This window comes from Zootoca vivipara, chromosome 10 (assembly GCF_965207765.1).
Source record: "Zootoca vivipara chromosome 10, rZooViv2.hap1.1, whole genome shotgun sequence".
Taxonomy (NCBI): Eukaryota; Metazoa; Chordata; class Lepidosauria; order Squamata; family Lacertidae; genus Zootoca; species Zootoca vivipara.
Window position 1 is genome coordinate 46,350,034 of NC_142593.1, and position 15,466 is coordinate 46,365,499.

General features: G+C 39.5%; 1 protein-coding gene across 5 annotated transcripts in view; it reads left to right on the plus strand.

The window, feature by feature from the left end:
* The window catches only part of NADK2 (NAD kinase 2, mitochondrial), a 30,376-nt gene extending 15,532 nt beyond the window's left edge, over window positions 1–14,844 (plus strand). For 3 of the 5 annotated variants that reach the window (XM_035100504.3, XM_035100506.3, XM_035100509.3), the window contains 9 exons: window positions 214–295; window positions 1,956–2,039; window positions 5,179–5,315; window positions 5,670–5,748; window positions 7,498–7,641; window positions 9,273–9,328; window positions 9,424–9,477; window positions 9,830–9,953; window positions 11,122–14,844. In XM_035100504.3, coding sequence (XP_034956395.1) covers window positions 214–295; window positions 1,956–2,039; window positions 5,179–5,315; window positions 5,670–5,748; window positions 7,498–7,641; window positions 9,273–9,328; window positions 9,424–9,477; window positions 9,830–9,953; window positions 11,122–11,260 — 899 coding nt within the window. In that variant the 3' untranslated portion in view covers window positions 11,261–14,844. The remainder of the gene's footprint in view (window positions 1–213; window positions 296–1,955; window positions 2,040–5,178; window positions 5,316–5,669; window positions 5,749–7,497; window positions 7,642–9,272; window positions 9,329–9,423; window positions 9,478–9,829; window positions 9,954–11,121) is intronic. The other 2 variants (XM_035100505.3, XM_088652973.1) reach the window with 1 other exon arrangement.
* Window positions 14,845–15,466: the final 622 nt, after the last annotated feature.

Consider the following 15,466-nt stretch of genomic DNA (forward strand, 5'->3'; position numbering starts at 1 on the left):
GTTGTTACCTAGGCTTTGTGCACCCATTTTTCTTTTTCTTCATAGGTATAATTTCCTTATGGCAAATTGAGTTCCGCATCAAAATCTATTTTCACTATTTTATGCAATAATGGTTTAAAAGTTTGAGCACAAAATTCTCTGTACTTGATACTTCCATTGGAATATTTAAATTTTATGTAAAAGTAATCTGATCTCAAACTATATTTCATCTAGGTGATGGCACAATGCTTTTGGCAGCCAGTAAGGTGTTGGACCGGTTAAAACCAGTTATTGGAATAAACACAGACCCAGATAGGTGAGCCTAAGCCTTACAGATACCTTGTCATATTGTAAGCCACATCATTAAAAGTCTAGTGGCCTGTGAGTGACATGTGGAACATTTTTGTCATTGATATGCATATAGTGACTTCCTTTGCCATTTAATTATGCACATTATTCACAGTTTTTCCTTATTTCTCACAAAATTGATTGCATGTTTGTTACTTCTGCATGGGTATAAATCAGGGGTGGCCAACTTCCAAGAGACAGTGATCTACTCACAGAGTTAAAAACTGGCAGTGATCTAACCCCCCCCCCTTTTTTTTGGGTTCAGGTCAAAGTTGTTGAGCTTTTTTTTAAGAAGGAAAGCAACGACACTCCAATCCATCTTGTCTTTAAGACTTTTATTGTGAATATTATTTACAGTGCAAGAGCTTCATGAAAACATGTCTACTCAGTATCATCAGATTCTCCCAATGGCACTTTTCGGCTCCTTCCCCAGCAGAGTAATTTGGGGACCCCAAATCTCCGCCCCCTGCGTTTGTGAGCCGCTGATCGCCTCAGTTCCAGGGTGAATTTGAAAGGACGCCCCTCTGCTGTTTCCCCGCTAGAAACCTCTGCTGGCCCCTCCTCCCTTGCTGGTATCACAGGCTGTAGGCAGTGCTCCTGGATGCTGCCTGAGCCCTGCCCCACTCCGCTCATTTCCTCCTTCCTGTCTCCTGCCCCTCCACTGTTGTCAGAGCCGTTCGAAGAACTGGATTTGATGAGGGGTGGCTGTTCCCCGTAAGCCCACCCCCTTGCAGCATGTTTGACAGAGTTTAGGCTTTCCTCTTTCTCTCTCCGGGCCTTCGCTCCGATGCCTTTGTGGAGGCTTTGTGGAGGCTGGGGAGCGCTTCCGTGGCTGCAGCCCAGTCGCGGAAGCGTTCCCCGGCCTCTGCGAGGCATCGGAATAAAGTCCTGGCTCCGATGCCTTCCGGAGGCCGGGCCTTCGCTCCGATGCCTTCACGAAGGCCGGGGAGCGCTTCCGTGGCTGTAGCCCAGTCGCGGAAGTGCTCCCTGGCCTCCGTGAGGCATCGGAATGAAGGCCCGGCTCCGATGCCTTTGTGGAGGCTGGGGAGCGCTTCCGTGGCTGCAGCCCAGTCGGGGAAGTGCTCCCCGGCCTCTGGGAGACATCGGAACGAAGGCCCGGCCTCCCCGAAGGTATCGGATGCCAATGAGTGAAGTCAGAGCAGTGATTGATAAATGAGTTGTTTAGACAGCCCACATTATGAATCCTTGGGACCCTAAGGAGCTGCTGTTTTCCCCTCCCATTTAATACACTTTTCCTGCTTATTTTCTAGGCAGAATTTCAACAGGTTAAGCCTTTTCTCATGTGGAAACACAATTATGTGAAAGGCTTCACCGTGATTGTACACTCTCTAATTTAGCGTTATGCCCCCATGGCAGCCATTTTGTTGTTTTTAGTCACATCAATACATGAACAACAATTGTTGGAAAATAGAGTGCCTAGGGATATCTTGCACAGAATGCTGTCTAAAAGTGAAAGTTGTCCAGCTAGCTACAAAAATGTAATCCAGTATTGTATTACTTATTCCCTTTTTTTTAGAATGGGTGAGAGGGAACAGATCTTTGCCTGAAGGAGGTAGCAGAATACTGTGATTTCATGCCTTATTCTTGCCTTGTTATGTTATATTCAGATCTGAAGGCCATTTGTGTTTACCTGTACGATATACACACTCATTTCCAGATGCCCTACAGAAACTCTATCGTGGTGAGTTCAGGTAGGTTAGAGCTTACGTATCTCTAGACAATTGTTTTTAAATAAATGTAATGTTTTGTATTAGTACAGCTATAGTAGGGAACAGATCTGTAGACTATTTGTCCCAGCTCTGCATCAATGTGGGAACCAATGTGTCCAAAACAGTGCTTGGTCTGATTTGTGGAACAGTCACACATTTCTGTTTTATACAGAATGGCTTGGAACTGGGAGCACAGATTAAAGCTGAAGGAGTTATGCAGATGCATTTTTTTTAAAAAATGTACAGATTCAAGGGGCTACTACACATCCCTAGAATTTATTGAGTCTGCAGTCCATATCAAAGTACTGTATGCAAAAACATTTCTCTTCAACCAGGTCTTGGGGTGATTATTGTATTGTTTCTTATCATCATCATCATCATTTTGTGTTTTTATGTTTTAAACCACTCTGTGATCTTAAGATGAAGGATGGTATATAAATTAAATTAAAAATTAAAATGCATTTAAAACATAAAATGTATACATATATAGGGCCTTTTATACTAGTGCTAAAATACTGAATTTGGCCCAGTAGCAGATAAGCAGCCAGTGCAGATCTCACAGATAATATATATCTCACAGATCTCACAGATAATATATATATTGACCCTACAAGCTGCCTGGCCACAGTGTTATCAACAGCAGATCTTCCTTTCTTGAAGCCTGCCTTAAAGCAGGGTATGATTCTTTTGTGTAAACTGTTAGGTACACATAACGGTAGATATAACTCCAGAAGGTGAACTCAGCTGGTAAGTACCCAGCAGGATTGTAGGCAAAACAGGGTCACTGAGAAATAAGAGGGAGCTATCAACACACTTAAAGGAAGCCCAGTTAGCCAATATACGGAAGAATTGATGTGTGTGTATGTGGTTTAAAACAACAAGAACAAAAACTCTAAAACAGCCTAAAGATGACTAAGCATGCTCAGAATCTGTAAGGCATGTGGGAGTGGAATGGAGCATAGTGGAGGAGGACATGACTGCAGTGCTGAACAGGTCCCTCTTGTAAAGTATTACAGCTCAGTTTGTTCAGGAGGAGGGGAAAAGAAAGTGATCCTTCACTTTGTGGTGAGCACTTTGCTTGGCTACCAAGATTTCTTGGTTCACATGCCTTCTGACAACCTCCGGTTCAGATGGAGGAAAACACAGAAAAGCTGTTGTATACTCAGCATTTTAATGCTATAAAATGGCATTAAATGCACAATGTAATCAATCATCATTTAGGTAAAGGTAAAGGGACCCCTGACCATTAGGTCCAGTCGTGACTGACTCTGACGTTGCGGTGCTCACCTCGCGTTATTGGCCGAGGGAGCCGGCGTACATCTTCCAGGTCATGTGGCCAGCATGACAAAGCCGCTTCTGGCAAACCAGAGTAGTGCACAGAAACGCTGTTTACCTTCCCGCTTGGAGCGGTACCTATTTATCTACTTGCACTTTGATGTGCTTTCGAACTGCTAGGTTGGCAGGAGCAGGGACCGAGCAACGGGAGCTCACCCCGTTGCGGGGATTCGAACCGCCGACCTTCTGATCAGCAAACCCTAGGCTCTGTGGTTTAACCCACAGCACCATCCGCGTCCCCATTTAGTCTGGATAATTTTGGAATTTACTGAGTGTTTGACATTTTGCTGAATGTGTTGCATTTGGGGGTTTGTGTTAATTATCGAAAGAGATAAAATAATATCACTTATTTCACTAAAGATTGTTAGGTAATAAATGCATTGATGTTTGAGTGATCTTGTTCATGTTGAGTTACTTGGAGGATATTCATTCTAATCGGATATTCATTCTAATCTCTTGAAGACTCAGGAGGATATTCATTCTAATCAGATATTCATTCTAATCTCTTGAAGACTCAGCATTTAGTGATGCTGTGTGAACAGATTTTAGGAGATCAGTTGAGTAAAACTGTAGAGAGATATCTGACACTAATGATTTCATCATAGCTATTGCTGATCAGTTTGCAAGAATCAATACCCAGCAATGCAAATTTTAGATGTTCATGTTTTGGAACATTTACTGTTGACACACACAATAATAGGCATTTAATTCTGAAGTGTAAGATACTGGAAATATCTTTATAGTCAAGGATGGGAAACCTGTGGTCCTCCAAACACTGCTGGACTCAAACTCCCTCAGCCCTATCCTACATGGCCAGTAGCCAAGGTTGATGGGAATTGTAGCCTAGCAACATTTGGAGGGACACAGATTTCTCATTAACTTTATACCAATCAGAATACCTTCATATAGAATGAATGGGATTGGGTTTTGTTTTTTTATCAACTGGTTTAAAATGTTGCATGCTACTTTAAAGTTAGGCACAAAAAGTCTTCAAAGCAGAAATTAAATCCTGCTATAGTGTAGTCTCATAATAGATAGTAAAGGTAAAGGTAAAGGTAAAGTCTCATAATAGCTTGAACACCACTACCATAAAACCAGTTAATTGATTAGGTGACTTTCTGCATTGTGATCTTACAAATGAAGTTGGGACTTGTTTTTGTTTGATGTTACTAAGTTTTGTCTGTAATTAAAATCAGTAATGATAAATATTAAATTAAAAATAACTTTATTGTTAACCTTTAGGTGATATTATCAGGGACTACCCAGGTTCTCTTTATACCTTTATATTTACCAAAATAACTTCTGTGTTTCACCTAGGGGCAGAGGCAGAACTGAGTTACAACTAGTTGTTGGTTTGAGAGATGGGGAACCCTCCATTTCAGGGTCAGGGAGCTTCCAGCTTATCGGCCTAAGTAGGCTGGACACAAGTCCTTATTTGGCCCACAAGACTGTTTCCCTCAGACTTTCCCCACATCTGACAACATACAAACTCCTGGTGGCTCTTTGAAGCAGGGCTTGCTGACAGCTAGCCTCACTGGGATCTCCTGCACTAAAAAAACATAACCCCTGGAATGGTCTTCATTGAATGTCTGATAACTTCCCCACCCCCACCGTCTTGTAAGTTTTAGAGTTTAAAAGCTTACATTGTATTTTGTAACATTTTGGTTGGCCCAGTAAAGATGCTTCCCTAATATGGAATTTAATTTCATGAACTATTGATTCATGCAGAAAAATTGCCATACATTTCAAATTGTTTGATTCTTGTGCTATTTTATCCTTTTTAAAGATGGCAATGGCGGCAACGAATCCGTTTATATCTTGAAGGGACTGGCATTAACCCTGTCCCTGTTGACTTGCATGAACAGCAGTTGAGTCAAGAACAGCACAGCAGGGCCCATGTTAATGGAAGATTTCAGGATCAAAGTGAGTATAGTTTCAATCCTAAAATATAATCCACTCACTGGTGTGCAATGACCTTTTATTCAATCTTAAGATGTGATGTTAATGCTAATTTCAAATATGTAGGAGAAACATGTTCAGAATAGAAGGTAACTCATCAATTAGGTGCAAGGCCCTCTTCAATAAATGAATAGCCAGACTTTTATACAATGAGTTCTTTCACATCAAGTGTGTACATCAAGAACCTATTTATTTTGCTCCTGGTAGTCTTCCATTTCTGTGTGTACTCACACACATCCCTATAATAATCTTACCATTTTGGTTTCTGGTGATGCTTATCCTGTTAGCCTGTCAGCACTGATTTGCCTATGTTTGCAGGGTCTCAGATATCTGAACCACACCTCTTGCCAGTGAGATCATTAAATGAAGTGTTTATTGGAGAATCTCTCTCATCCAGGTATGCTAGAATCATAAACATTTCTGTTTGGGACCACTTGTAAACTTCAATATCCTTTTCTTCCTTCCATGTGTAATAATGTATGCAAATATGTTCAGACTTAATTACTGGATCCAAATTATACATTTCTGCAATTTCCCAAATCTGTGAGAAAACAGCATAATTCTACATATCCCCCCCATCATGTTTCAAGAGGTCTTATTTGGACACACACATTTGACTTGGGATTCTTTTCCTGCATGTAGTGTATCATCTTGCATATCAAGCATATGTTATTGAAGTTCTGATCCTCATTGTTTATCACTGACTCCAACCATTTTTTGTAACTGGCTCAAACTGTAAAACAACCTGAAGAGTTATCTAATAGTACACTAACTATTTATCACACACCCCTTTCCACACAGTGTCTGACAAGACCTTTCTGCATGTTACTGTCTAAAACACATAACACCTTGTAATTAGTAAAAATGGGGAAATGATTTTTAATCATAGTGTTCAAAACTTGACCTATTTCTCTTAATTGCTGACACCTTTTCATCTTTCAGTTCTTCCTTGCTTCACGCTTCCTAACACAGTATGTTTTATGTAGGAAAGGAGAATTGAAGTAGCAGAGTTGAAGTTGAGCTTGCTGCTCCCCCCCCCACAAAAAAAATTAAGCAGAATTGAAGTAGCAGAGTTGAAGTTGAGCTTGCTGCTCCCCCCCCCCACAAAAAAAAATTAAGCAGAAGGGCATGGAAGATTGTGGAGATCATTCCCTTTCCCTTGCTTGAAGGGATTAAGAGCGGGAGCAATACTACCAGTGGCATCAAATAATGGGGATTATTGAAGAGTTTTGAATGAGCAGGCTCATAAGTGTTTTGTGAGTTGAGAATTTGAAGTGTGTGGAGATGATTGAATGATGATCGTGGAATGGGATTGCGTTCTCAAGTGGTGGATGAAAAGGTGAATGTTAGGCATGGTAGACATTTTATATTTTATGGGGTGTAAATTTGGGAAGTGTAGTAGGGAAGTGTGGTAGAAATACCTATTTAGATCCCAAGTTGAGTATTAGGTTGTTGGTAGCCAGTTTGATGCTCTTCAGATTTTGTTGGACTACAGCTCCCCTCATCTCTGACCATAAGCCATGCTTGCTGGGGCTGCTGGGAGCCATTGCCTAACAATATGTGGAAGGCATCATGTTGGCTAGCACTGGTTTAAATAAAATGATTAGTTTGGAAAAGCAAAACGGGGGGTGGAGAACCCGTGCCCCACCAGAAGTTTCTGGATTCTAGCTCCCATTTGCTCCAGCCATCATAGTTAGTGGACAAAACTGATGGGAGCTGTAGCCCAGCAGCATTTGGAGGGCCAGAGGTATACAAGTTTCAGGCACAAATTTTATTACTTGCAGTTCAGTCTTAAAATTCCATTTTGATTTTGATGGCACATACGGTACATATAGGAAGAAATTATTAAAGCTGTGTGCACTAATGCTGCAGTGTGGGAAATACTTATACCCTGTCCCATTAACTACAGATGAACCCACAGAATTAAGGTAGAAAATTCTAAAAGGCTTTCAAAATGGCTTGCTATCTTACTAACAATTTGTTGCATTTTTGAAAATTGATGAAAACTTGCCAATCAAAAACCAACCTTGTTGCTTCATTAAAAAAACTGCTGTACTAAATTTAATGTGAAATTTTCAGCCATGTTTGAAATTGCCCTTTTAGATTGGTACGTGCCTGATGTGGGGCTGTGTTCTGTCTTATTCAGGGTGAACTATAAGTCCTGCAAACCCAGTTTTAAATTCTCCCTTCATAGGGCCTCTTACTATGAAATATCAGTTGATGGTGGTCCATGGGAGAAACAAAAGAGCTCAGGTCTCAACATATGCACTGGAACAGGATCAAAAGCCTGGTAAGTTTGGTGTAGTCTTAAAATGTTAGTTCTTTGGCTTTTCCAATAGGAGTAATGAGTAAACACATTTGCATAGAAGATAGAACATGTTGTATCACCTTGAAGAAGTTGAGAACTAGCTCACGAAATGATCAAGTCCACTTGAGTTCTATCAAGCTGCAATTCTATACCAACTTGCCTGGAAAGAAGATCCATTAAATCCAATGAATCTTAATTTTGACTTGGCATGTATGGTGTTGAGTTGTTTGGCTTATGGGTGCCAAGCAGATTTTGTTTTCTTTGCAAAGGATGCAACTTCCCCATGCTAAATTGTGGCTTCTTTTGAAATGCCAGCTTCCAAAGCATTTTGTTAATGCAGGGCTGGTGGCTACTGTTGTTAGGGAAACAGAAAATGGGATTGTGATAATTTTAAAAATTGGTATTCAAAGTTGTGTGATTTGTTAAATTGTGGTTTTAGTCTCTAAATTCTGTAATAACGTTTGAGTGTGTTACATGTGTAGACCAATAACCAATTTGAATGCTAATACATGGTACTGTACACTTCTGGGACTGTACCTCTTCAAAATTCAGATGAGGATGCTTGAGTGCTCCCCATGTAACACAAATACCTCAAACATGGATAGCAGGCCCATTTTGGGGAAAAAAATAGCTGCTCAGTCTTCACACTGCTGGGTGTAACTTGACTGAAAATTGTGCAGCCTCTGATCTTTGGATGAAGGCAGTATAGAAATTTACTACTACTACTACTACTACTACTACTACTACTAATAATAATAATAATCAGCCCTTTTGGAAAGGATTATTCTCCTCCAGTGGGGCTTGTTGTTTTGTTTTATGAACATGTATGTGTTTTATAAGGTTAGTGAGTTTGATGACTAGTTGAAAAGTGGAATATAAACTGAATAATAAAAATACAGCATTTAACGTGATAATGAAATAAAGGAAAAATTCCTGTTGGGTTGATACTTTCCATTGTTAGGAGATTTCAATTTTAGGTTTTTTTAAAGCCAGAAGTTGTAGTAAGGGGTTGAAAGGAAATGTTAGTGTTGCTTCCAGTTGACATAAAATATTCCATTGAGGTTATGCAAGTATTTCTCTCTCTCCTGCTTTCCAGCTAGAAATTAGCTTCCAGTTTTTAAAATCCTCTAAATTTAGGACAGTTGAGAATGCTAGAGAAAGGTTTGGGAAGTCTCCCAGCTGGAGCTAGTCCAGGTCCTTAAGAAGTACCTTCTTCCGCATAAATACTTCCTGTATCCGAATATTCTATTCAGAAGCCCTGCTCCATGTGTCCCTGCCAAGTGAAAGGAAGCAGGTGGCCACTGGGGAGAAGATCTTCTCCATGGTAGCATCCTAGCTACATTACAGCCTCCAAGAGGGGTCACCTGGCACTTTATCTGTGATCTTTTCAGTGTCAGATGAAGGGCTTTTAAAACAACTTTTACTCTGAGCTGCTAACGATTTTATTTATTTATTTATTTATTCTGCTGCAAAGCTTTTTGGACAGTAAAATTCAGTTGTTGTTGCATTTTAATTGTAACCTAATATTATTCAGTATGCTACCCAAAGAACATCTGTTGGTGGGCAGCCATATAAAAATATAATAAAATCCTTGTTTTTATTTCTGTTTATAGGTCTTTTAATATCAACAAGGTAGCAAATCAGGCTGTGGAAGAAATCCTTAAGATTGGTGAGTTACCAGCACCATAACGGTTGACCAGCAAATGCAAAAGATAATTGTATCTAATAGAAGACTTGTGTCCAATTCTTCCTTTTTTTCAACAGCTAAAAGTTATGAGAGCTTAAGGCTTCCATTGAACAAGGAACTTGTACAGAAAGGTATATTTGACTTTATCATAGTTCTGAGCTTATGGGCAATATGTTTCCTTTTAACTTTTGCACAGGACTTTGTTTTTCAGAATTGTAGAAATGGACATTATTTTATGTATTTAGCTTTCACATCTAATGTTACTCAGTTTTTTGATAGGACAGGCTAACAGTTTTTTAAATCCTCATAATTAGAGTGAAAATAGAAGATGCAGGCAAATATATTTTCACAAATCTTTCAGAATATAAGTATAAGCCATTTGTTATTTAAAAAAACAAAAGCCTAGCCATTAAAAGCCCAACTAATTTGAGAACTTACTTCACACACATGCAGAAGCTGATTATCTAATTTGTGTGCTTTCAGTAACAAGTGGATATAATGAATCACTACTGTATAGTCCAGAAGAACCCAAGATGCTTTTTAGTATACGAGAACCTATTTCAAACCGCGTTTTTTCAAGTAGTCGACAACGGGGTTTTGCTTCAAAGTAAGTATTGACTGCAGGTGTTTGGTTTAAATTCAAGATTGTGACAAAATATTTAACTACGGTTTTTCAGAGAATAGGAATCCTAATTTCAATCCTGTGATTGAAATGGGTTTTTGATTTCATTTTACCATATCATAATCATGGTTGCCAGTTTGACTGACGCTGCTATCCAGTAAGCATCAAGGGGACCCATTGCATCTTTGAAATCGTGAGGAATAAATACCGTTTTAAAAGTTAAATCTATACTAACTCATAGTATACCATTACATGGATCTTTCCTTCCTAATGGTGTTGGCCAGATCTTGTCTCGCTGCATCTAAGGAGAAGGCCATTTTAGAGTGGGTAGCTCTGCCTAGCAAGTCTAAAGGCAGGGCTGTTAACATTAGTCTTACTCTATAATCTTGCCTCCCCCCCCCCATATTTTTGACAGTATTATCTTTCCTTCATCTTAGCTTAGCTACAGAGAAGCAGAAAATACTTTCCTGGAGTTTCTGACGAATAGATTTTACACCAGGGTTCCCTCCCCTCATCCAAAACACAGAATATTAATTATATTATTAGATTTTAATGTTTTAAAGCAGGGATGGGAAGCCTGTGGCCCTCCAGATGTTGTTAGACTCCCATCAGTCCCAACCAGCATGGTGTGATCTTACTTTGCATTAGTTCAGAGGGACTTCAGTCTGCAGGTTTAATACTGTTGCTAATCCCAAAATGCATGTACATGTATGTGAACAAGTCATGAATCCCTCAACGGTTGGAAACTTTATTTAATACTGCTTTCATTTCTAAACATCCTGAAGAATTAAGCTCTTCAACAGCACCCCCTCTCCAAAAAGAAAAGTTTAAAGTTAAGTTACCAGGATCAAATGCACATTTGTGGAATATGGTTCTGTCATAGTATGTGTATTTTGCTGTTGGTTAAACGGCAGCTGAGTAGGTGTCATTTGACAGATGAGATCTTAAAACTAGCATACCAGTGAAAGGATTTTCACTTTTAATTGGTTAAGTAGGTATGACCTGATTTTACTTCCAATAGTGTAGAGACTAATAATGATTAAAATCAAGCATGACGTTTGTAAAATAGTGTATTCCTTCCAGCTCCCATTGTAAATCAAACTGTTCGCTTGATTTGTAGGTCTGTAGTAGTGTTCTTTAAATGTATTTTCAGAGTTTGCATTCGCTCTCGTTGCTGGGATGCCTGTATGGTTGTAGATGGAGGAACTTCATTTGAATTTAATGATGGAGCAATAGCGTCAATATTGATCAATACAGAAGATGCACTGCGTACTGTTTTGCTAGACGAATGAAGAAAAAGTTTGAACTACTCACTTCAAAGAAGGGATGCTGCCTCATTTCAAATGTGAAACTTGCTCTTTTATATAGACAGACGTTGGGAAGCAACAATTGAAACGGCTTTTCATTCCTTTTGGATGAGTAATTCTTGGAAAACCAGTGTTTGTGAAGCCAGCAAAGTCGCGACTCTTCAAAATCTTAATAAACCTGGCAGGATACTTTAAAACCTAAGGCAGGGCTTGGAACAAATTGGTATTAATAAACTGTACAGTTCTGTAGTAGCTATCTAGTACTGATTCTGCAAAATGCCTTGATTCCCCCCCCCCAATATGTATTTCATTGGTTTCTGAAAGCAAATTATGTTAAAAGTAATTGAGCAAAAAGGTTAGGTCAGTGTTTGAATTTAGCTACCCAAAAGTAACCCTTTTGTATACATCCAATAATTTTACTTTTCTGATTGGTCATGTTTGATTGTAATGGTTTTCATTGCTTTAGTTTTTCTACAGTTCAGTACCATAAACCCAGCATTTTGTGTCTAAGCTCCTCAACCTCACCAGTTTGATGTTGTGCCTACTTTCTATATGAGGAACCTATGGCTTTCCAGATGTTGCTGGACTGCAACTTCCACCAGCCCTGGCTGGGACCAGTAACATATGGAGGGCCACAGGTTGTCCACCTGTTCAATAGCAAGAATAAAACTCACTTGAGATTATCCCCACTATCTGTTGAAAATTTGGCTTGCCAACAGTTTCAACTGTGTTTTGAAAAATGTGTTATGGTAGATTTGTGATAAATTTCCCCACCAGAAAGCATATGGTGATGATTTTTGGCACTCAGTCTTGAACTTCCATTTATTTAACTCGGCACTGTCTGTGTTCCTGATTGGGCCTCTGAGTTATGACCCAGGAGTAGACCAGAATGGAGACGTTCCTGTACTCCATGCTGGGGGAGAGCGTGAGCAATGGCATAGCCACGTGACGAGGCAAATTACAAAGGCTCCCAGCCACGTCAGAAGGATGCTTTTCTGCCACCCCTTCCCGCACAAATAAGTCCTCAGTTTACCAGGGCTAATTAGTGAAAATACATACCATTCCTTTTTAAAATGCAGGTGTTTGTAAGACACTGCATGCTTTATGAAATGGGTACAACGGGGGGGTGGGGGTGGGGGTGGACGGACTCCACTTGTGTAGTGAGGAAATACTTGGACGTTTTGAAAAGTACTCATTTTTCAATGCAGCCTGTATTGAATGTTTTTTAAAGGTACATGATTGTGACCAATTTGAGCAAATTTCACATTGCTGGAACTCCTGTTCTTTTGCTATGTAGATAAGGCATTACAAGTCAGAACTGTGACTTAAGAGCTGACTACTCACCATTGTTTCTTTGAATTAGCCATATGATTATCTGCAAATACTGTATTCAGTAGTGTATTGTGTAGTTTATTGGTTGACGCTACTAAACCCATGCACAGTGCAGTTTTGTGAGAATACTGCCCAATGCATTCACTGTTTACATTTTAAATAGTGGTAATGAACCCTCGGTGTGAGTCAGGTAAATGATGAGGCCTGTTTAAAGTACACAATAAGAAGTTCAAATAACCTTATGTCTTAAAGTTCAGACGCAGTTTTGAAAAGATGGTGTTAGTAAATTTTACAAGGCCACCTTTTAGGAAAAGAAAAAGTCAGGCCATTATACTAGCTCCTTAAACTGCACTGTGAAGAACTTAACAGAGTCTTGAAAGCTCCCACTTAAAATATGTATTGTACAAAATTTCACATCAGTCGAAGTATTCAGTGATCTGTATTGGTACAGCTGGGGCTTTACAGGTTGTTTGGAAATGTAGTGGGGGTCTACTGAATTCAGTGGAACTTGCTTCCAAGTAAATCAGTTTAAGATGAGGAATAGTAACCACAGAATGTGAAAAGGTGCAGTAATAATTTGAAATGGAGAAAGCTGTGAAATTAGTCCACTGAGATTGCAACTGTTTTATGAACTTCTCAATCTAAATTTTAAAAATGGCTAAACTTGGAGCATGATCGACCCACACCATGGGGCTAATGCCTGTACAGTACTTGGAAAATTCTGATAAGCCTCACCAGAGCCTTCCCCTACATATGCACATACCCCGTGTTTCCCCAGTGTTCAGTCCCACTGCCAATACACATCAAGTGAAAGGATGGGGAAGTAGGGCTTTGTAGGGATTCTGTACCCATGAGGCAAATAGATCATGACTCTCAAAATAAAATACTCCATTATCTTCTACTGTGCCAAAGTGATGAAGTCTTTAAAGTGTTTTATGTAAAGACAAGTACTTAGGCAAGAAACTTACAAAGTTGTAAGCAAGGGCAATTACTTGCTCAAACCTATTAGCCAAAAACAATACAGTAGTTTAAATGTAATGCAGACCTTCAAATGGAAAAAGGATCAAACAATAGCTGTCCTTCGGGTTGATCTGAAATGTGAATTTGCACAGATAACAAAATAAATAACTATACTATTATTGCACATATGAAGTGTTCCTGGGTGCCCTCTACTGGTCTTGGTTTGTGACAGGCAAGCATTGTACTAGACTTTTTTGAGTGTCTGTATCAAACATTTATAAATTCATAAGGTGTGGGTTTGTTTGTTTTTAAAGTTCAGGGTACACCCCCAATAAGCTCACTTTATCAACTGCTCCTCTTTCAGCCAACACCCCCCCCCATGCCAAAAAAATCCTTATTATGGGGAGTGGGGATAGTACCCATTGAAAAGTACCTGTGGACCTGAGAGTGTGGCGTCAGATTATGCTTAAAGCATTTCCTGCTACAAATCGTGGGCACTTTCCTATGTCTGTGGGGGTGCTTTTTGACCTCTTATCTCCCCTCTAGTTTTTAAAAAAGAAATCTTTGGAAAGGAGTGCTGCCTGGTATAAGAACATTTGTTCTAGCACCACCCTTCCAAGTTGTTTGCTTGTGAAGTGGATCCACTCTGTTCTGATGACTAGATACAACAAATCTGGTTCCAAGTAATGGGGAAATACAGGTTACAGTACAGGCTCATCTCTTTCTCTCTCCCCCCCCACCACCCCTTTTGCCCTGCAAAGTAGGATATAGCATGTGAAAGCGGTGTGGGCAGTTGCAGTGCTGGTCCCCTGTTGCACTGCTCTAATTAGCAGCTCCCCACCACCATGGCTATATTCGGTGTGCTTAAAAAATGCACACACACACAAATCCAGCTCAATCACAGGTCTCACAGCTTAACATGTACTTTGGCTCTAATGGGAACAGAGGGTGAAGAATGTTCATAAAAACGAGACAATCTTTAGAAAGACAATTCAAGCTATTTAAAGGTGTATTTCTATATAAATTGTTTGGTGTTAAGGGAGCTGATAAGGCAATTTTATATGTGAAATGTGTGCAAATATGAAAGCCAACATATCCCCTCCTAAAATGGTCTAATTCTAGCATCCTGGACTGGACTAAAGTGTTCCTGTTAATATTTTAACCAGGATTCCACATCTTACTAAAAATAAAGGCGTTGATATTTGGTTTTACTGAGAAATAATGTATGAGGTGGATAGTAATTAATATAATAAAGGCGAGCTAGTGTTTTGGAAGTATTTTATGTGTCTCTGATGCTTAAAGACTTCTTCAGATGTAAATCTCCAATACTTGTTATCAGAATGTTCTTGCCATATATGGATATATGGATATATGGATATAGATACAGATACAGATATAGATATAATACTGTCCTTCATCTGCAGATTTCACAGCAGTTCACAACATGAAAATACAAGGTAAAAACACAAACCTATGCAGTTCCTTATGAATCCTAACAACACTATCTTAAATGTGAAAGTTGCTTTTACTACTGAGATTATGTACTTGCCAGTGCTACAAGTGTGTGTGGGGAAACAACCCCTATAGTGATTCTTCCTCAATTGTCAGAATAAAGTATACAATTAAAAGTATTCTACACAGATTGGTCTAGATTGGGGAGAACAAATAGATCTTAAAGAAAATGCAAACACTGCCCACTGCTTTTCAGTTTTACCTCCTGCATCTTCATTATTCATTTTGGAGGCAGGGAAAGGGAGCAGCCATGTATCTGTGCAATTGCGGAAGAATTTTTCTTCTATGATGTGATTATCAACTGCCATCACTGAACACTGATTAAGATTTAAATAGCCCCCGTCTAGCTGTGAATTTAGGAAACAGGTAAACACATTCTGAGGAATT